At 44.7% G+C, this 21,918-nt stretch overlaps 1 protein-coding gene across 1 annotated transcript in view; it reads right to left on the bottom strand.

The window, feature by feature from the left end:
* The window catches only part of kif26ba (kinesin family member 26Ba), a 183,242-nt gene that overhangs the window by 37,112 nt on the left and 124,212 nt on the right, over window positions 1-21,918 (bottom strand). Inside the window, exons 6-10 of the mRNA XM_041847853.2 lie at window positions 20,943-21,158; window positions 20,519-20,612; window positions 13,931-14,076; window positions 13,150-13,266; window positions 11,697-11,880 (exon numbers count right to left, since the gene is read on the bottom strand). Of these exons, the coding sequence (XP_041703787.2) occupies window positions 11,697-11,880; window positions 13,150-13,266; window positions 13,931-14,076; window positions 20,519-20,612; window positions 20,943-21,158 (757 nt within the window). The remainder of the gene's footprint in view (window positions 1-11,696; window positions 11,881-13,149; window positions 13,267-13,930; window positions 14,077-20,518; window positions 20,613-20,942; window positions 21,159-21,918) is intronic.

A 21,918-nucleotide genomic window follows, 5' to 3' on the forward strand; every position in this document is an offset into this window, starting at 1 on the left:
AGCACACACAAACACACACAGCCTGCCACCTGGACCCCTCACCAGCACAGGTGTGTGTTCAGCTACGTGTCCTTTCCCTGTCAACACATCACCTGTTGGGAGCGGGGAGGAGTCAAATCAAATCAAATCAAATTGTATTTGCCACATGCGCCGAATACAACAGGTGTAGACCTTACAGTGAAATGCTTACTTACAAGCCCTTAACCAACAATGCAGTTTTTAAGAAAATAAAAATAAGTGTTAAGTAAAAAATAAAAATAGCAAATAATTAAAGCAGCAGTAAAATAAAATAACAGTAGGGAGGCTATATACAGGGGTACCGGTACAGAGTCAATGTGCGGGGGCACCAGTTAGTCGAGGTAATTGAGGTAATATGTACATGTGGGTAGAGTTAAAGTGACTATGCATAGATAATAAACAGAGTATTATCTGCGCCTGAGTGGCGCAGTGGTCTAGTGGTCTAGCTGTGTCACTAGAGATCCTGGTTTGAATCCAGGCTCTGTCGTAGCCGGCCACGACCGGGAGACCCATGGGGCGGCGCACAATTGGCCCAGCGTCGTCCAGGGTAGGGGAGGGAATGGCCGGCAGGGATGTAGCTCAGTTGGTAGAGCATGGCGTTTGCAACACCAGGGTTGTGGGTTCGATTCCCACGGGGGGCCAGTATAAAAAAATAATAAAAACAAATAAAAAAAAGGTATGCACTCACTAACTGTGAGTCGCTCTGGATAAGAGCGTCTGCTAAATGACTAAACATGTTTTTTTTAAAGAGCAGCAGCGCAAAAGAGGGGGTGGGGGGGCAATGCAAATAGTCCGGGTAGCCATTTGATTAGCTGTTCAGCAGTCTTATGGCTTGGGGGTAGAAGCCTTTTGGTCCCAGACTTGGCGCTCCGGCACCACTTGCTGTGCGGTAGCAGAGAGAACAGTCTATGACTTGAGTGGCTGGAATTTTTAGGGCCTTCCTCTGACACCGCCTGGTATAGAGGTCCTGGATGGCAGGAAGCTTGCCCCAGTGATGTACTGGGCCGTACGCACTACCCTCGGTAGTGCCTTGAGGTCGGAGGCCGAGCAGTTGCCATTCCAGGCGGTGATGCAACCAGTCAGGATGCTCTCGATGGTGCAGCTGTATAACTTTTTGAGGATCTGAGGACCCATGCCAAATCTTTTCAGTCTCCTGAAGGGGAATAGGCCTTGTCGTGCCCTCTTCACGACTGTCTTGGTGTTTGGACAATGATAGTTTGTTGGTGATGTGGACACCAAGGAACTTGAAGCTATCAACCTTGTTCCACTACAGCCCCATCGATAAGAATGGGGGCGTGCTCAGTCCTCTTTTTTTTCCTGTAGTCCACAATCATCTCCTTTGTCTTGAGTGTGTGTGAATGTGTGTGTGTGTGTTTGTGTGTGTGTGTAGAATCAATCAGTACAGCATGTAGTACCCTTCTACAGCCAGCATACTCCAACAAGAGAAGTCAGGAGTTAACTATGTTGATCATAAGTCTAAAAGCTGGGTGGCTCAAATGGAAACTGTAATACATTCAAAGTGGCAAAAATAGCTCTCTTTAAAACATATTAGCTGGCTCTTGACATCCTTTGACCTGAAACATTTTAATGGTATTCCCTCCATAAGTTTACTTTAGCGGGTGCCAACAAGGCTGTTCATACACAGTCTACTCCTGTTTCTCTTATATGTGTGTGTGTATGTGTGTGTGTGTATGTGTGTGTGTGTGTGTGTGTGTGTGTGTGTGTGTGTGTGTGTGTATACACTTTCTCCCTTGTGTATGCTCTGAAAGGCAGTCCATAATGAACACCTCTCTGGGCCCCTACAGCACATCTATATCCCATTTACCTTCTCAGAGAAATCTTTGTGTGCAAGTGTGTGTCAGTGTATTAATGTGTGCATCAGTGTGTGTGTGTGTGTGTGTGTGTGTGTGTGTGTGTGTGTGTGTGTGTGTGTGTGTGTGTGTGTGTGTGTGTGTGTGTGTGTGTGTGTGTGTGTGTGTGTGTGTGTGTGTGTGTGTGTGTGTGTGTGTGTGTGTGTGTGTGTGTGTGTGTGTGTGTGTGTGTGTGTGTGTGTGTGTGTGTGTGCATGTCTCTCCGTCTGTGTGAATGTGAATGAGTGTGGAAACGATTTACTTTGACTACATATCCAGTCTATAAGCATTTCATGAACGTGTTATAACAGGTCCCAACCGCATTATCAAATGTTAATGAAATACATCCAAAGCATATCTATAGTGCATTCATGTCATGCTATGTAAGAGCTCATATTTAGGTATCTTTAATAGATACATCATTACAACGACAGCATAGTGTCATCAATATGGCTGTTCTCAAAAGTGTGCTTCTGCCATGCCAGTGTCAGTGAATATGCCAAAAGGCCAAACCATGTTTTGAATAGTCTGTACCAGCCCCATTTCTCCCACATCACAATTAATTTGGTCATACTGGTCTATAACGGACACATGAAGGGTCTATGTATGAATTCTATGCAGTCAAAGTAAAGTCAAACATATTTTCCCATTGCATTTGACATTTTAGTCATTTAGCAGACGCTCTTATCCAGAGCGACTTAAAGTACTGAGTGCATACATTTTCATACTTCTTTCCCATACTGGTCCCCCATGGGAATCGAAGCCACAACCCTGGCGTTGCAAGCGCCATGCTCTACCAACTGAGCCACACGGGACACATTCATGAAGCATTTATAGCTAAGCAGTACATGGTAATTAACCGTGCAGTTTGCCACTCTGATCTAGAACACCAAAATTAAAGGTCTATGTATGAATTTTATGCATCATTTATATTTTTCCATTCATAAAGCATTTATGAAGGATTTATAAATATGCCTCACTTATTAAAAATAATACAGACACAACACAGAATGTTAAAGGAAATATGAACATATTTTATGAACATTTTCATGAATATATGAACATTTATTTCAATTTTCCAGATGTAAAGTTAGCTAGCTAGCACAGAAAACAATTGCTGAGGACATCGCCGAAGAATCCTAATATTGAAACTTTTCAGTTTGACTTTTCTTGAATACAGAGCCTTGCGAACGTATTCACCCCCCTTGGCATTTTTCCTATTTTGTTGCCTTACAACCTGGAATTAAAATGGATATTTTGGGGGTTTGTATCATTTGATTTACACAACATGCCTACCACTTTGAAGATGCAAAATATATTTTCTTGTGAAACAAACAAGAAATAATACCAAAAAAAAAGAACTTGAGCGTGCATAACTATTCACCCCACCACCCCCCCACCACCAAAGTCAATACATTGTAGAGCCACCTTTTGCAGCAATTACAGCTGCAAGTCTCTTGGGGTATGTCTCTATAAGCTTGTCACATCTAGCCACTGGGATTTTTGCCCATTCTTCAAGGCAAAACTGCTCTAGCTCCTTCAAGTTGGATGGGTTCCGCTGGTGTACAGCAATCTTTAAGTCATACCACAGATTCTCAATTGGATTGAGGTCTGGGCTTTGACTAGGTCATTCCAAGACATTTAAATGTTTCCCCTTAAACCACTCGAGTGTTGCTTTAGCAGTATGCTTAGGGTCATTGTCCTGCTGGAAGGTGAACCTCCGTCCCAGTCTCAAATCTCTGGAGACTGAAACAGGTTTCCCTCAAGAATTTCCCTGTATTTAGCGCCATCCATCATTCCTTCAATTCTGACCAGTTTCCCAATCCCTGCCGATGAAAAACATCCCCACAGCATGATGCTGCCACCACCATGCTTCACTGTGGGGATGGTGTTCTCGGGGTGATGAGAGGTGTTGGGTTTGCGCCAGACATAGCGTTTTCCATGATGGCCAAAAAGCTCAATTTTAGTGTCATCTGACCAGAGTACCTTCTTCCATATGTTTGGGGAGTCTCCCACATGCCTTTTGGCGAACACCAAACGTGTTTGCTTATTTTTTTCTTTAAGCAATGGCTTTTTTCTGCCCACTCTTCCGTAAAGCCCAGCTCTGTGTAGTGTACGGCTTAAAATGGTCCTATGGACAGATACACCAATCTCCGCTGTGGAGCTTTGCAGCTTCTTCAGGGTTATCTTTGGTCTCTTTGTTGCCTCTCTGATTAATGCCCTCCTTGCCTAGTCCGTGAGTTTTGGTGGGCTTCCCTCTCTTGGCAGGTTTGTTGTGGTGCCATATTCTTTCAATTTTTTAAATAATGGATTTAATGGTGCTCCGTGGGATGTTCAAAGTTTCTGATATTTTTTTATAACCCAACCCTGATCTGTACTTCTCCACAACTTTGTCCCTGACCTGTTTGGAGAGCTCCTTGGTCTTCATGGTGCCGCTTGTTTGGTGGTTCCCCTTACTTAGTGGTGTTGCAGACTCTGGGGCCTTTCAGAACAGGTGTATATATACTGAGATCATGACAGGTCATGCGACAATTAGATTGCACACAGGTGGACTTTATTTAACTAATTATGTGACTTCTGAAGGTAATCAGTTGCACCAGATCTTATTTAGGGGCTTTAAGTTATTTTTTAAATTTCACTTCACCAATTTGGACTATTTTGTGTATGTCCATTACATGAAATCCAAATAAAAATCAATTTAAATTACAGGTTGTAATGCAACAAAATAGGAAAAACGCCAAGGGCGATGAATACTTTTGCAAGGCACTGTATGATACAGATGTAGGATCTTAATGTGAGCCAGTTTGCTACAACAGAAAAATAATCTTGCAGCATCAGGAAATGTGAATTATTATGTGGATTATAATTAATGGAAATTTTTGTAGGTGTTGATACATTTTCTGTTAGGGCAAATGAAGTCTGAAATTTCAAAGTGGAAATTACAAACTTCAGAAGCCTTTTTAAAACTCAAATACACTCCAAAAGAGTGATCAAATTAAGATCCTACATCTGTATGACCCTCAACTACATGATTTGATCCGTAAAATGTACCCTGAGGATTCAACCCTGTGGGGATCTTCATGCACCATTTACCTCAGTGAGAAAAAGAAGAAGGTAAGTCACAGGCCTATACCGGCCGGTGGGAGAAATGGGGCTAGTACAGGCTAACAACACATTCTCCTAGCCATGTTACCTCACCACATTATAACACACACACTATTTATAAACACACAAGGGCGCGTGACATCACACTGTATAATTAGCACGGAGACAGTCTCACTGACAACCTGACACACGATAGATACAGCGGGAGTCAAACTCAAATGAGCCCAGAGCTGCGAGCTGCGGAGGTAGTGGTTGAGATACAGGCAAACTGAAGCACACTGTTTACGGAATACCATCATCATCATCATACCATCACACTCTCCTAGCTGACTTTGCTGAATGTCTTTAGTTTGTGCTTATTATTAGATCACGGATAAAAAACAAATACAAAGCTATAAATATGTTACTCGTTTCAGGAAAGTAGGCATACAGTTGAAGTCGGAAGTTTACATACACTTAGGTTGGAGTCATTAAAACTCGTTTTTCAACCACTCCACAAATTTCTTGTTAACAAACTATAGTTTTGGCAAGTCGGTTAGGACATCTACTTTGTGCATGACACAAGTAATTTTTCCAACAATTGTTTACAGACAGATTATTTAACTTATAATTCACTGTATCACAATTCCAGTGGGTCAGAAGTTTACATACACTAAGTTGACTGTGCCTTTAAACAGCTTGGGAAATTCCAGAAAATGATGTCATGGCTTTAGAAGCTTCTGATAGGCTAATTGACATCATTTGAGTCAATTGGAGGTGTACCTGTGGATGTATTTCAAGGCCTACCTTCAAACTCAGTGCCTCTTTGCTTGACATCATGGGAAAATCAAAAGAAATCAGCCAAGACCTCAGAAAAAAAATGGTAGACCTCCACAAGTCTGGTTCATCCTTGGGAGCAATTTCCAAACGCCTGAAGGTAACACGTTCATCTGTACAAACAATGGTACGCAAGTATAAACACCATGGGACCACGCAGCCGTCATACCACTCAGGAAGGAGATGCGTTCTGTCTCCTAGAGATGAACGTACTTTGGTGCGAAAAGTGCAAATCAATCCCAGAACAACAGCAAAGGACCTTGTGAAGATGCTGGAGGAAACAGGTATAAAAGTATCTATATCCACAGTAAAACGAGTCCTATATCGACATAACCTGAAAGGCTGCTCAACAAAGAAGAAGCCACTGCTCCAAAACCGCCATAAAAAAGCCAGACTACGGTTTGCAACTGCACATGGGGACAAAGATCGTACTTTTTGGAGAAATGTCCTCTGGTCTGATGAAACAAAAATAGAACTGTTTGGCCATAATGACCATTGTTATGTTTGGAGGAAAAAGGGGGTTGCTTACATGCCGAAGAACACCATCCCAACCGTGAAGCACAGGGGTGGCAGCATCATGCTGTGGGGGTGCTTTGCTGCAGGAGGGACTGGTGCACTTCACAAAATAGATGGCATCATGAGGAAGGAAAATTATGTGGATATATTGAAGCAACATCTCAAGACATCAGTCAGGAAGTTAAAGCTTGGTCGCAAATGGGTCTTCCAAATCGACAATGACCCCAAGCATACTTCCAAAGTTGTGGCAACATGGCTTAAGGACAACAAAGTCAAGGTATTGGAGTGGCCATCACAAAGCCCTGACCTCAATCCTATAGAAAATGTGTTCACCCAACTTATTGTGGGAAGCTTGTGGAAGGCTACCCGAAACGTTTGACCCAAGTTAAACCATTTAAAGGCAATGCTACTAAATACTAATTGAGTGTATGTAAACTTCTGACCCACTGGGAATGTGATGAAAGAAATAAAAGCTGAAATAAATCATTCTCTCTCCTATTATTCTGATATTTCACATTCTTAAAATAAAGTGGTGATCCTAACTGACCTAAGACAGGACATTTTTACTAGGATTAAATGTCAGGAATTGTGAAAAACTGAGTTTAAATGTATTTGGCTAAGGTGTATGTAAACTTCCGACTTCAACTGTATGTCGCGAGTCAGTACTTCACAGGAGAGGCATTTGAACGTAAACTTTTTTTTAAATCAAAATGTGATTTTTGGCAGAAATACCTTATGGGGGCCTCCCGAGTGGCGCAGCAGTCTAAGGCACTGCATCGCAGTGCTTGAGGCGTCACTACAGACCTGGGTTCTATCCCAGGCTGTGTCATAACTGGCCGTGACCGGGAGTCCCATAGGGCGGCGCACTATTGGCCCAGCATTGTCCGGGGCAAGGGAGGGTTTTGCTTGGCTCATTGTGCTCTAGCGACTCCTTGTGGTGGGCTGGGCGCCTGCAGGTTGACTTCGGTCGTTAGTTGAACTGTATTTCCTCTGACACATTGGTGCAGCTGGCTTTCGTGTTAAGCGGGTGTGTGTTAAGGAGCGCGGTTTGGCGGATCATGTTTCGGAGGACGCATGACTCGACCTTCGCCTCTCCCGAGCCCGTTGGGGAGTTGAGCGATGAGACAAGATCGTAATTGAAATTGGGAGAAAAAAGGTGTAAAAAAAAAAGCCTTCTGGAACATGTGAACTTTCATATGCCTTAATAACAAACTTGTTTGCTACCTGCAAATACTAATACAATTGTTAAACTACGAGCCTAGTTGGTTTAGTGACAGAAAACGACAGGAACCTTCTGCTAGCCATGATTGGCTGAGATAATGGATGGTCTGGACATGCCGAGAGATGAGTTCGGATTGGTCTGTCATGTAGCGCGCTTCTGTCTATAAGATGAGCTGGTCAGTATGTGTAGGTAATCCTTTCTAACGCAGTTTATTTGAAAGATATCACACAGTAGAACTGCAAAGGTGTTGCTCTCCACTTTCTGAAGGACCGAGTTTTGAAATCAGTGGAATGCCCGGTGGAATTAAAGTATGATAGCTAAGGAGATGGAGAAGATTCTGGCGTTTGATTGCAAATATGCAGAGGGAGTCGAAAAGAGAACACACAGAAGGCTGCTGTATAAAACACCTGTCTCCGGATTACATCTTCAAACTAAGGGTAACCATGGCATCCGTGACAGAGAGGGAGAAGCGTCCATCTATGTATACGGGTAAGATAGTCCAGCTAGCTACATCTTCAGACATTATACAGTGGGGAAAAAAAGTATTTAGTCAGCCACCAATTGTGCAAGTTCTCCCACTTAAAAAGATGAGAGAGGCCTGTAATTTTCATCATAGGTACACGTCAACTATGACAGACAAATTTAGATTTTTTTTCTCCAGAAAATCACATTGTAGGATTTTTAATGAATTTATTTGCAAATGATGGTGGAAAATAAGTATTTGGTCACCTACAAACAAGCAAGATTTCTGGCTCTCACAGACCTGTAACTTCTTCTTTAAGAGGCTCCTCTGTCCTCCACTCGTTACCTGTATTAATGGCACCTGTTTGAACTTGTTATCAGTATAAAAGACACCTGTCCACAACCTCAAACAGTCACACTCCAAACTCCACTATGGCCAAGACCAAAGAGCTGTCAAAGGACACCAGAAACAAAATTGTAGACCTGCACCAGGCTGGGAAGACTGAATCTGCAATAGGTAAGCAGCTTGGTTTGAAGAAATCAACTGTAGGAGCAATTATTAGGAAATGGAAGACATACAAGACCACTGATAACCTCCCTCGATCTGGGGCTCCACGCAAGATCTCACCCCGTGGGGTCAAAATGATCACAAGAACGGTGAGCAAAAATCCCAGAACCACACGGGGGACCTAGTGAATGACCTGCAGAGAGCTGGGACCAAAGTAACAAAGCCTACCATCAGTAACACACTACGCCGCCAGGGACTCAAATCCTGCAGTGCCAGACGTGTCCCTCTGCTTAAGCCAGTACATGTCCAGGCCCGTCTGAAGTTTGCTAGAGTGCATTTGGATGATCCAGAAGAGGATTGGGAGAATGTCATATGGTCAGATGAAACCAAAATAGAACTTTTTGGTAAAAACTCAACTCAGTCGTGTTTGGAGGACAAAGAATGCTGAGTTGCATCCAAAGAACACCATACCTACTGTGAAGCATGGGGGTGGAAACATCATGCTTTGGGGCTGTTTTTCTGCAAAGGGACCAGGACGACTGATCCGTGTAAAGGAAAGAATGAATGGGGCCATGTATTGTGAGATTTTGAGTGAAAACCTCCTTCCATCAGCAAGGGCATTGAAGATGAAACGTGGCTGGGTCTTTCAGCATGACAATGATCCCAAACACACCGCCCGGGCAACGAAGGAGTGGCTTCGTAAGAAGCATTTCAAGGTCCTGGAGTGGCCTAGCCAGTCTTCAGATCTCAACCCCATAGAAAATCTTTGGAGGGAGTTGAAAGTCCGTGTTGCCCAGCGACAGCCCCAAAACATCACTGCTCTAGAGGAGATCTGCATGGAGGAATGGGCCAAAATACCAGCAACAGTGTGTGAAAACCTTGTGAAGACTTACAGAAAACGTTTGACCTGTGTCATTGCCAACAAAGGGTATATAACAAAGTATTGAGAAACTTTTGTTTTTGACCAAATACTTATTTTCCACCATAATTTTCAAATAAATTCATTAAAAATCCTACAATGTGATTTTCTGGGGAAAAAATTCTCATTTTGTCTGTCATAGTTGACGTGTACCTATGATGAAAATTACAGGCCTCTCTCATCTTTTTAAGTGGGAGAACTTGCACAATTGGTGGCTGACTAAATACTTTTTTCCCCCACTGTACGTTTCTAATTTTGTCAGAAAGTTGTTTTCATTTCAAGTTAAAGCGTACTGTTACTGTTACTGTTACTGTTAGCTAGCTAGCTAGCTAAAGTTAGCTGGCTGGCTCGTTAGCTAACATTACGTGTATGATCTGTGTAGTAATATTATTCGTATCTCAGAGCCATTTGCATTGCTAGTTATAGCCTAATGTTAGCTAGCTAGCTAACATTGAACCTGGTTGGTTAGCTACCTATTCATGCAGTGTAGTAACGTTATGAGCTGGGATTATGGTTCATTGTTTAGCTAGCTAGCTAACTAGCTACATGTCTAAACAAAAGACTCCACTATGCAAGTAACCATTTCACTACACCTTCTGTATCCTGTGCATGTGACAAATAAACTTAGATTTTATTTCACTCGGGCTCCCGAGTGGCGCAGCGGTCTAAGGCACTGCATTTCAGTGCTTGAGGCGTCACTACAGACCCCCTGGTTCGATTCCAGGCTGTATCACAACCGGCCGTGATTGGGAGTCCCATAGTGCGGCGCACAATTGGCCCAGCGTCGTCCGGGTTTGGCCGGTGTAGGCCGTCATTGTAAATAAGAATTTGTTCTTAACTGACTTGCCTAGTTAAATAAAAGTAAAATATATATATATATATATATATATATATATATATATGGTATGTGTTTACCAGAGATGGTAATGTGAAGAACATGACCTGCACGAAAGTCAAATTAGGATTAAAGTTAGGCCAACGAGACAGTTTCCAAGTTCTAAAATTCTCCCGTAGAATGCCCTGATTTTACTCACAACCGTAAGCTATTTTCTGTAATTGGCTCACCATTAACTTGTAAATAATGATCATGTTATGAGTTTATTTTCCTGTAATAATGAAGACAAATTAGCTAAAATGAAGAAGTTGTCAGCTATATGATATGGTCATTATTTGAACTGGCTAGCCAGCTAACTTAACATTAGCTAGCTAGCTAACAAGCTAGAAACTAACCAAAACATTGTTTAGAAAGTTGCTTTTAGTTGCCTGGTTTGCTAGATTGACATATACTAAATTCATTTTTAAACGGGTGGGTTTATTGGTGTTAAAATACACTAGTTGTGCTATTTTGGACCACCAGGCTGCTGATGTCATGCAGCCTGTAGTTTTTGTGTTTATACTTTTTATAACGACAATGAGTGTCACGTCTCCTCCCGTTGCTCCCCTCCGGCGCTCTGATTCGCTGTCTACTGAGCCCCCGGTCTGAGCGCACCACCTCGGCAACACCGGAATGGAAACCCAACGCACCCTAATCACCTCCAGCGCACCTGCACTTCATCATCTCATCACCACCCCTATATAGCCCTGGACTGTTAAGTGTTGTGTTGTGTGTGATTGGTAGTGTCATGTCGTGTACTCGCTCTTTGTTGTTCTCTTGCTCAGTGTTAAAGTAAACCTTTACATTGTTGATTCCTGCGTCTGCATCCTGCCTCTTCGTATCCTCAGTACTCGTCACAATGAGTTTGATGTCGGACGACAATAGAATGTTCATGATGTCACTGCGACAACTGTCGAAAGACGTAGTATAAACCAGTCTTTAGTCTTGAAATCTTTGGTTGTTTAGTACATGGCCTCGCATGTGAATCCTTAAAGAGATGGGTGGGGCTAAGGCTTAAGAGGGTGTGAACGATGCTGAATGGGTGCAGACAAAGAAGAGCTCTCCAGTAGGTTTACCAAAACATTCAAGAGCCATTTCCTCAAAATTGAGGTTAAAAGTTTATCAACTTTCAAAGGAGAATTACTTTCCCAATGTTCCTCAACTGTGGTGTATGATATACCATTTTCTGGCTCTCAGTCTCTACTTTTATCCAATATAAAAAACACAATTTCAAATTTTGCTACATAAGACCGAATCGAGCCGGTCGGTCACATATATAGTATATATAAGTATACAGTATCAATCAGTAGTCTAGGGGCCTTACAGTCTAGGGTGACATTTTCAAACTTTTACGTATATTTTATTGAGTGGTAGTGCATGAGTGAGTGTGTGTGTGCAGTACTCACTCCCTCCCTTGCCAGTCTTCTCCATGCGGTACTGGTAGATGTGCAGTGTGAACAGCATGTGTGAGTTGCGATGTTCCTCCGGGTCGGCGTCAGCTCTGCTGCTGTAGCGAGCTGCTATGGCTGCATCCAGGAAAAAGGCTGCTTTCTCTGGCGTGGGTGCTCGCAGCTCACTCTGGTTCTGGAGCTGGGAAGTACATTACAGAGTAGGTGAGACAAGTCACTTTTATGCTTTAGTAAACATTACTTCTGTTTCTCAATTAGGACAAAAAAAATACTCATTTTACAAACAACAGTAATTTATGTGTGTGTGTGTGGTGTCTGTAGAGAGAGTCTCACTTTATGACTAAACTGCTGTGGGGTATCATTACAATATTAGATTATCTCAGATTAGCTAGGGATTACACTGATACCCTTGTCTCACACACACTAATCCTATCAACATAACCACACTAATTACATCTACATATAACATCATTTTGTTAAAATGCTCTCTGTCTTTTTCTCTTACTGCTGTTTAGAAAAGTCAGAATGATAATCCCTAAATGAGCAGAAAGCTATACCAGCTAAAGGCAACACAGTTTGACAACCACATTAAGACCTCAGTCTGCCAAATTACACACGCTCACGAGCTCTCTCTCTCTCTCCGATTATTTTATGAAGTTTGCAGTTTTGCTGTTTTCTACAGATAGGGTGTATGTGTGCACATGCGTGTGTGTACATGTGTGTACAAGCACTTGCATGCATGTTTGTGTGTGTACAAACGCATGTGTTTGTGCGTATGAGCGTATCTCTGCATCCATACATTTACATTTTAGCAGACGCTCTTATCCAGAGCAACTTACAGTAAGTGAGTGCACACATTTTTCATACTGGCCCCCCGTGGGAATCGAACCCACAACCCTGGCGTTGCAAGCGCCATGCTCTACCAACTGAGCTACAGGAGGCCTGAGGGTAGTGTTAGGTTAAAAACAGCCAACTAAGATAACAGAGCCTAGAGCCTGGGGGTAGACACACAGAGAGATGTAATGATATACTACTACAGTGTTCTAGGTCTGATACTGCCATCATCACACACTCCTCCAGCTGCCTTAGCAGTAATCCTGTGGGTTTCCTTTCATAACACCACCGTTAGGAAAACACTAGAGGAGCCACAGCACTGTCCTAATCTTAGCCATGGGAGATTCTCAGCAGACTACCTCTGTTACTCTGCTGGTAGTCTTGTGGAGTCATCATGACTTACTCCATATTATCGTCTCTGTCTCTGTGTTTAGCATGGACTCCAGGAAGAGTAGCTGTTGCTGAAGTGAAAGCTCAAGGCGATCTAGATAATGACACTAGTTAGCTGGACGGCAGCAGGGCGTGCAGGGTTTTGTTCCAGCCCATCACTGACACACCTGATTCAGATGATCAAGGTTTTGATGATTAGTTAATGAGTTGACTAGTGCCATCTTACCTGCATGCCACAGATGGGGTCCTCGCAGAGGTAGACTCCAGGGGACTGGCTGTCCTGCAAACTGCCTGTAGCCACTTCAGATAGCAAGTCCTTCAGGGTTTCCTCTTTACCCCACACCTTGAACATAGAGCATAGAACACCCCCATCAGAACTCCACATCTTTCCCTCACACCTTGAACATAGAGCATAGAACACCACCATCAGAACTTCACATCTTTCCCTCACACCTTGAACATAGAGCATAGAACACCACCATCAGAACTCCACATCTTTCCCTGACACCTTGAACATAGAGCATAGAACACCCCCATCAGAACTCCATATCTTTCCCTGACACCTTGAACATAGAGCATAGAACACCACCATCAGAACTTCACATCTTTCCCTCACAACTTGAACATAGAGCATAGAACACCACCATCAGAACTTCACATCTTTCCCTGACACCTTGAACATAGAGCATAGAACACCACCATCAGAACTCGACATCTTTCCCTCACAACTAGAACATAGAACAAGTATTTCATACATATTGCAAACCGTTAATTCTGTAATTTTGTAAACAACAGAATTAGGGTTGGTTTCACAGACCCAGATTAAGACTACTCCTGGATTAAAATGCATGGAGAATCTCCCTTAATCTGGGTCTCAGAAACCGGCCTTTAAAATGTGTTTACACAGGCAGCCCAATTCTGATATTTTTCCACTAATTCTGATCTTTTTCCACTATTTGGTCTTTTGACCAATCAGAGCAGCTCTGTTGCCCATAAGTGTGACAGACCTCTACGGCGGAGACTCGGACAGAGAAGCGTGCTCCCGTCTTCTCCTTCCTCTCGTTGATGAGTTTGAAGAGCCAGGAGATGGCACAGGGGATGATCCCCAGGGTCTGCATGGACTCATCACCGCCTATCATGGTGTAGGATTTACCTGGAGGACGGCCACACACACACACACACACACACACACACACACACACACACACACACACACACACACACACACACACACACACACACACACACACACACACACACACACACACACACACACACACACACACACACACACACACACACACACACACACACACACACACACACACACACACAGGAGAGATGAAAGGCTCACTCACAGATCTAGCCATTATAGAAAACTCTCCCAGGGTGATTAAAACTCCATCAGCAGTGGAGTAAAACATTAACATGATCATCTCTACCAAACACACACCCTTTCTCCTCCTCCTCTATCCTCCTCCTATATCCTCTTCTTTCTCCTCTATCCTCTTTCTCCTCCATCCTCTTTCTCCTCTTTCTCCTCTATCCTCCTCTTTCTCCTCTATCCTCTTTCTCCTCTTTCTCCTCTATCCTCCTCTTTCTCCTCTATCCTCTTTCTCCTCTTTCTCCTCTTTCTCCTCTTTCTCCTCTATCCTCTTTCTCCTCTTTCTCCTCTTTCTCCTCTTTCTCCTCTATCCTCTTTCTCCTCTTTCTCCTCTATCCTCTTTCTCCTCTTTCTCCTCTATCCGCTTTCTCCTCTTTCTCCTCTATCCTCTTTCTCCTCTTTCTCCTCTTTTTCCTCTATCCTCTTTTTCCTCTATCCTCTTTCTCCTCTTTCTCCTCTATCCTCTTTCTCCTCTATCCTCTTTCTCCTCTTTCTCCTCTTTTTCCTCTATCCTCTTTTTCCTCTATCCTCTTTCTCCTCTATCCTCCTCGTTCTCTTTCTCCTCCTCTATAGAGTGAGGGAAAAAAGTATTTGATCCCCTGCTGATTTTGTATGTTTGCCCACTGACAAAGACATGATTAGTCTATAATTTTAATGGTAGGTTTATTTGAACAGTGAGAGACAGAATAACAACAAAAAGATCCAGAAAAACGCATGTCAAAAATGTTATAAATTGATTTGCATTTTAATGAGGGAAATAAGTATTTGACCCCTCTGCAATACATGACTTAGTACTTGGTGGCAAAACCCTTGTTGGCAATCACAGAGGTCAGACGTTCCTTGTAGTTGGCCACCAGGTTTGCACACATCTCAGGAGGGATTTTGACCCACTCCTCTTTGCAGATCTTCTCCAAGTCATTAAGGTTTCAAGGCTGACGTTTGGCAACTCGAACCTTCAGCTCCCTCCACAGATTTTCTATGGGATTAAGGTCTGGAGACTGGCTAGGCCACTCCAGGACCTTAATGTGCTTCTTCTTGAGCCACTCCTTTGTTGCCTTGGCCGTGTGTTTTGGGTCATTGTCATGCTGGAATAACCATCCACGACCCATGTTCAATGCCCTGGCTGAGGGAAGGAGGTTCTCACCCAAGATTTGACGGTACATGGCTCCGTCCATCGTCCCTTTGATGCGGTGAAGTCGTCGTGTCCCCTTAGCAGATAAACACCCCCAAAGCATAATGTTTCCACCTCCATGTTTGACGGTGGGGATGGTGTTCTTGGGGTCATAGGCAGCATTCCTCCTCCTCCAAACACGGCGAGTTCAGTTGATGCCAAAGAGCTCCATTTTGGTCTCATCTGACCACAACACTTTCACCCAGTTCTCCTCTGAATCATTCAGATGTTCATTGGCAAACTTCAGACGGGCCTGTATATGTGCTTTCTTGAGCAGGGGGACCTTGCGGGCGCTGCAGGATTTCAGTCCTTCACGGCGTAGTGTGTTACCAATTGTTTTCTTGGTGACTATGGTCCCAGCTGCCTTGAGATCATTGACAAGATCCTCCCGTGTAGTTCTGGGCTGATTCCTCACTGTTCTCATGATCATTGCAACTCCATGAGGTGAGGTCTTGCATGGGTCCCAGGCCGAGGGAGATTGACAGTTATTTTGTGTTTCTTCCATTTGCGAATAATCGCACCAACTGTTGTCACCTTCTCACCAAGCTGCTTGGCGATGGTCTTGTAGCCCATTCCAGCCTTGTGTAGGTCTACAATCTTGTCCATGACATCCTTGGAGAGCTCTTTGGTCTTGGCCATGGTGGAGAGTTTGGAATCTGATTGATTGATTGCGTCTGTGGACAGGTGTCTTTTATACAGGTAACAAACTGAGATTAGGAGCACTCCCTTTAAGAGTATGCACCTAATCTCAGCTCGTTACCTGTATAAAAGACACCTGGGAGCCAGAAATCTTTCTGATTGAGAGGGGGTCAAATACTTATTTCCCTCATTAAAATGCAAATCAATTTATAACATTTTTTACATGCGTTTTTCTGGATTTTTGTTGTTGTTATTCTGTCTCTCACTGTTCAAATAAACCTACCATTAAAATTATAGACTGATAATTTATTTGTCAGTGGGCAAACGTACAAAATCAGCAGGGGATCAAACACTTTTTTCCCTCACTGTACTTCTCTTTCTCCTCCTCCTCTATCCTCCTCTTTCTCCCCCCCCCTCTATACTTCTCTTTCTCCTCCTCTATCCTTCTCCTCTATCCTCCTTCCCTTCTCCTGTTTCTACAGCCCATCCCTTCTGTCTGCTTTTAAATTAACTCTGGTTTTAGCTAAATGTGTCAGGTTTGGCAAGGGGCACTGACATCTTCCGTATGTTTGTGTGGTTTTCACACACTGTGGTTCAATGTCGTGTATATGTGTGTGTAGTTTGACACCCAATATGTCTGTGTTCGCAGAGCGATGCATTCAAGTCTGCTGACCCACAGACCCCAAAATAACCCAGCTGTAGATAAATTGAGAGTGTGGGCACACGTGTCTAAGTGCACGTGCTGTGTGCGTGTGTGTATCCCCACTGTGTGCCCAGACCTGCCCCTCTGAGCTGTGACATAGGGAGACGGCCCCTGCTGTTGACAGGAGAGAGATCAAACGCACGGCTAAACAAAGCCATATGTATAACAAAAACACTCACACACTTCACATTCATGCCAGTTTTAACTTCAAAAGTTGCCGGAGCGTGCCATCGCATTACGGGGTTGATAATGTAAATAATATGTAAATAACACAATCAGCAGCAGAGTGGTCTGGCCTGGGCCCAATCAACAGCAGAGTGGTCTGGTCTGGGCCCAATCAGCAGCAGAATGGTCTGGCCTGGGTCCAATCAGCAGTAGAGTGGTCTGGCCTGGGCCCAATCAGCAGCAGAGTGGTCTGATCTGGGCCCAATCAGCAGCAGAGTGGTCTGGCCTGGGCCCAATCAGCAGCAGAGTGGTCTGACCTGGATCCAATCAGCAGCAGAGTGGTCTGGCCTGGACCCAATCAGCAACAGAGTGGTCTGGCGTGGACCCAATCAGCAGCAGAGCGGTCTGACCTGGGTCCAATCAGCAGCAGAGTGGTCTGGCCTATGCCCAATCAGCAGCAGAATGGTCTGGGCCCAATCAGCAGCAGAGTGGTCTGGCCTGAGCCTAATCAGCAGCAGAGTGGTCTGGCCTGGGCCCAATCAGCAGCAGAGTGGTATGGCCTGGACCCAATCAGAAGCAGAGTGGTCTGACCTGGGCCCAATCAGCAGCAGAGTGGTCTGGCCTGGGCCCAATCAGCAGCAGAATGGTCTGGCCTGGGTCCAATCAGCAGTAGAGTGGTCTGGCCTGGGCCCAATCATCAGCAGAGTGGTCTGGCCTGGGCCCAATCATCAGCAGAGTGGTCTGACCTGGGCCCAATCAGCAGCAGAATGATCTGGGCCCAATCAGCAGCAGAGTGGTCTGAACTGGGCCCAATCAGCAGCAGAGTGGTCTGACCTGGGCCCAATCAGCAGCAGAGTGGACTGACCTGGGCCCAATCAGCAGCAGAGTGGTCTGGCCTGGGCCCAATCTGGCCTCAATGGAGGCCTGAACGGAATACTGGCACTCTGACTCAGATAGCAGTACACAGGCTTGCAGGCTGGAGTCGAGAAAGCGACAGAGCTAACAGTGACAGGAGTTTTACGTCGATTAAAGACATAATAAAGATGGCTGCCATTAAAGGGATGACTGTACGGCCCAGGGCCACTAATCCAATCAGAGGGCTCGGGGAGGATGAGCTAAATAAGAGCAAGAGAGCGTGGGATTAAATGATCTACACCGATCCTCTGTTCTCCTCTCTCCTCCTCCTCTCTCTTCTCTGTTATTCTCCTGTCCTCATAACCCTTCCATCCATTAGAATACCTTATTCTACTGTAATCTACATACCCTCAGTTCTTATTGAATCTCATACCGTCAGTCCTTATTGATGTCATACCCTCAGTCCTTATTGATCTCATACCCTCAGTCCTTATTGATCTCATACCCTCAGTCCTTATTGATCTCATACCCTCAGTCCTTATTGATCTCATACCCTCAGTCCTTATTGAGTCTACATACCCTCAGTCCTTATTGAGTCTACATACCCTCAGTCCTTATTGAGTCTACATACCCTCAGTCCTTATTGAATCTCATACCCTCAGTCCTTATTGAATCTCATACCCTCAGTCCTTATTGAATCTCATACCCTCAGTCCTTATTGAATCTCATACCCTCAGTCCTTATTGAATCTCATCTGATTAAATGTGTGGTTTAAGGGATTGAGGTGGGTTGGGACAGACAGCCACACAGACAAACAAACAGATAGACAGACAAACCAGCAAGCAGACAGACAGACAGACAGAGACAGACAGAGACAGACAGACAGACAGACAGAGCGAGGGTGAGAGAGAGAGACAGAGAGACAGAGAGAGAGAGAGAGAGAGAGAGAGAGAGAGAGAGAGAGAGAGAGAGAGAGAGAGAGAGAGAGAGAGAGAGACAAGGAGAACCAGGGTGGGGAACCAGTGAGAAAGAGGGAGTGAAAAACCATAATTGGAAAATGGAGGGGTAGCAGGACAAGAACATGTTACATAATGACGGGAGAACGGATACACCCTTTTGAGCACCTCTTAAATGTCATGAGTAAAATGCTGGGCATTCTTTGATTTACAACATGAAATGGAGTGTGTGATACTGGCCTGTAAGGCTAGTTGATCTCTAAAGGGACCAGTGGAGCACAGTTTATTCTATTCCAACATCAAACACACACACACACACATACGCATACACAACATCTCTTACAGGCCTCAAGGCCTGTAGCCTCGGGCCCACCCTCCATCATTCAGTGCTTCGTTTGAAGCAGACGTTTCCTGGATGGAATATAAAAGCTAAGGTAATTGTGTTCTCCAGGCCAAGCAGGCTAGTGGAGCAGAGAGGACTCTGTCTTTGTTCCTAAAGGGAGGATTCTGTCTTTAATTTCCAAGACCACTGAACCAACATGAGTGTCCACTGACATCACACCATAGGCTTTTCGATTCCAGAAGGTTTTACTAGCAATGGCCATGTTATGTGGTAGGACCACTTTCCTTAGCTGACTGTCACTCTGGAGAAGAGCATTTGCTAAATAATAGAACTATTTGATCATTGTGTGTTATTCTGTCGCAGTGATGTTTATCCTTTGTGTGTGTGTGCTTGTGCATGTGTGCTTGTGTGTGTGTGTGTGTGTGTGCGTGTGTGCATATATACATGTATGTGTGTCTGGGCTGTGAGACTAAATTGATTACATGTGGAGAATTCTGTCACGGGTAGAATGATTACATGAGTGTGAAAGCATGGTTCTGGAAGGCAGACACAGACAGACAGGTTCCAGAGACTGGACCGGGAAGGGTCCTGACACTTATTACTGTGCCCGTCTGAGGAGGGACTTCAGTGGGATTAAAACAGTGGAGATTCAGCCTCCTCATACAAGACAAGACCTCTCTCTCTCTCCCTTTCCGTTTCTTTCTCTCTATCTCTCTCAGTTCCTGCCTTTTTCTGCCGCCCATCTCTCTCTCTCTCTATCGCTCTCTCTCTCTCTCTCTCTCTCTCTCTCTCTATCGCTCTCTCTCTTTCTCTCTCTCACTCTCTCGCTCTCTCTCTCTCTATTGCTCTCTCTCTCTCTCTCTCTATTGCTCTCTCTCTCTCTCTCTCTCTCTCTCTCTCCCTCTCTCTCTCTCTCTATCGCTCTCTCTCGCTATCGCTCTCGCTCTCTCTCTCTCTCTCTCCTCCTTCTCTCTCTCTCGCTCCTTCTCTCTCTCTCTCTCTCTCTCTCGCTCCTTCTCTCTCTCTCTCGCTCCTTCTCTCTCTCTCTCTCTCTCTCTCTCTCTCTCTCTCTCTCTCTCTCTCTCTCTCTCTCTCTCTCTCTCTCTCTCATTCTGCTTTCTATTTCTGCTCTTATCTCTTCAGCTCTCTTGCCTCTTTTCTCTCTATCCCTCTACCCTTTCACTCCCTCCGTCTCCATGCAGTCTGTGCTGATAGTGGAGGCTGGCTGAGATGCAGTCATGTTGATCAGAGAACGTCACACTCAGAAAACTAGCGGTCGATACTTGGCAAACGCATTTAGCTTCAGGCAGTGTGTGTGCGTGTGTGTTTGTGGACGTGTTTAACTATACTTGTGGGGACCATCACACACACATCCTTACCCAGTTCAGAGTGGCCAAAACAGAAGACGCAGCCATCGGCTCCATTCACCACAGACTGAATTACCTCAGCTACAGTACCAGCACACACCTCCGCCTAGAGAGAGAGAGAGAGAGAGAGAGAGAGAGAGAGAGAGAGAGAGAGATAGAGAGAGAGAGAGAGAGAGAGAGAGAGAGAGAGAGAGAGAGAGAGAGAGAGAGAGAGAGAGAGAGAGAGAGAGAGAGAGAGAGAGATAGAGAGAGAGAGAGACAGAGAGAGAGAGAGAGAGAGAGAGAGAAGGAGCGCGAGAGAGAGAGAGAGAGAGAGAGAGAGAGAGAGAGAGAGAGAGAGAGAGAGAGAGAGAGAGAGAGGAAAGTTGAGTTTAGGGGCGATCAATCCCAAATGGGACTTGAGGGTGATATGAACTACGTATAATCAGATCTCTACCTGTGATGCATCATGGGGGAAAGCAGCGTCGAAGGCAAACATCTTAGGCGGGACCTGATTGGCTCCTCCTCGTTTCTGGGGGGTGTTTCCTTGTATCTGGTTGGCTGAGGGGTCCATGATGGTCACCTGCTTCTTCCTGGGGTCCACTTTGAGGAAAGAGCTGGACTCTGCTGCGTCCGAGAAAGTCACAGGACACACACGAACCATCACCTTCACCTGGTGGGGGGGACAGAGGACAAGAGAACTCAGAATCAGAACAGAATAATACGACTCAGACCTGAACACTATCAGACTGTAGAACACAACAATAGACCTTAGATTAGAACAGAAGTAGATTGGGAACAAAGAACTAAGATCAGATACATCATTCACTGGATAAAAAGTCCTATAGTCCTACAGAGACCAGTAGAACCACAGTAAAAACAAGTAGACCAGGGACAATCCTGTTTCATTCATGGCAGGTTGAAACCATCCCCTGCGCTAAACCTTAGTTCTTAGAATGGGAATCAACACCTGCATCCTCTCCCCCTACCCCTCTCCCCCCCTCTTCCTCTGTTAGACATCAAAGCTCTAAGTGGAGGTATCTTATTTTAGCTCTCTCTCACCTCTCCTTCTCTCCTCTCCTCACACACATCAACACTCATTTGTTGGCACACTTCGTTGGTGTTGAGGTTTTTAATTGAGAGAAAAGCAGCGTTGGGTACTTTCCTCCAAAACAGCTGACAGATCTCCAAACTTTTCCCAGAGTTCCTGCAGGTTCACTTATCTACTTCTTTATTCACATTTAGAAAGAGCTGTAGAGAGAGGGGTGGGGAGAAGGGAGAAGGGGCTAGAGGGAAGAAGGAGGGATAGGGAAGGGGAGGGGAGAGGAAGAGGGAGGAGAGGAGGAGAGGAGGAGCATGAACGAGAGAGAGGGACCAATGGAGAGGGGAGGATAGGAGAGGAAGGGAGAGGGGAGAAGAAAGGGAGGAGAGAA

This window comes from Coregonus clupeaformis, chromosome 25 (genome assembly GCF_020615455.1).
Source record: "Coregonus clupeaformis isolate EN_2021a chromosome 25, ASM2061545v1, whole genome shotgun sequence".
In the NCBI taxonomy this organism is placed as follows: domain Eukaryota; kingdom Metazoa; phylum Chordata; class Actinopteri; order Salmoniformes; family Salmonidae; genus Coregonus; species Coregonus clupeaformis.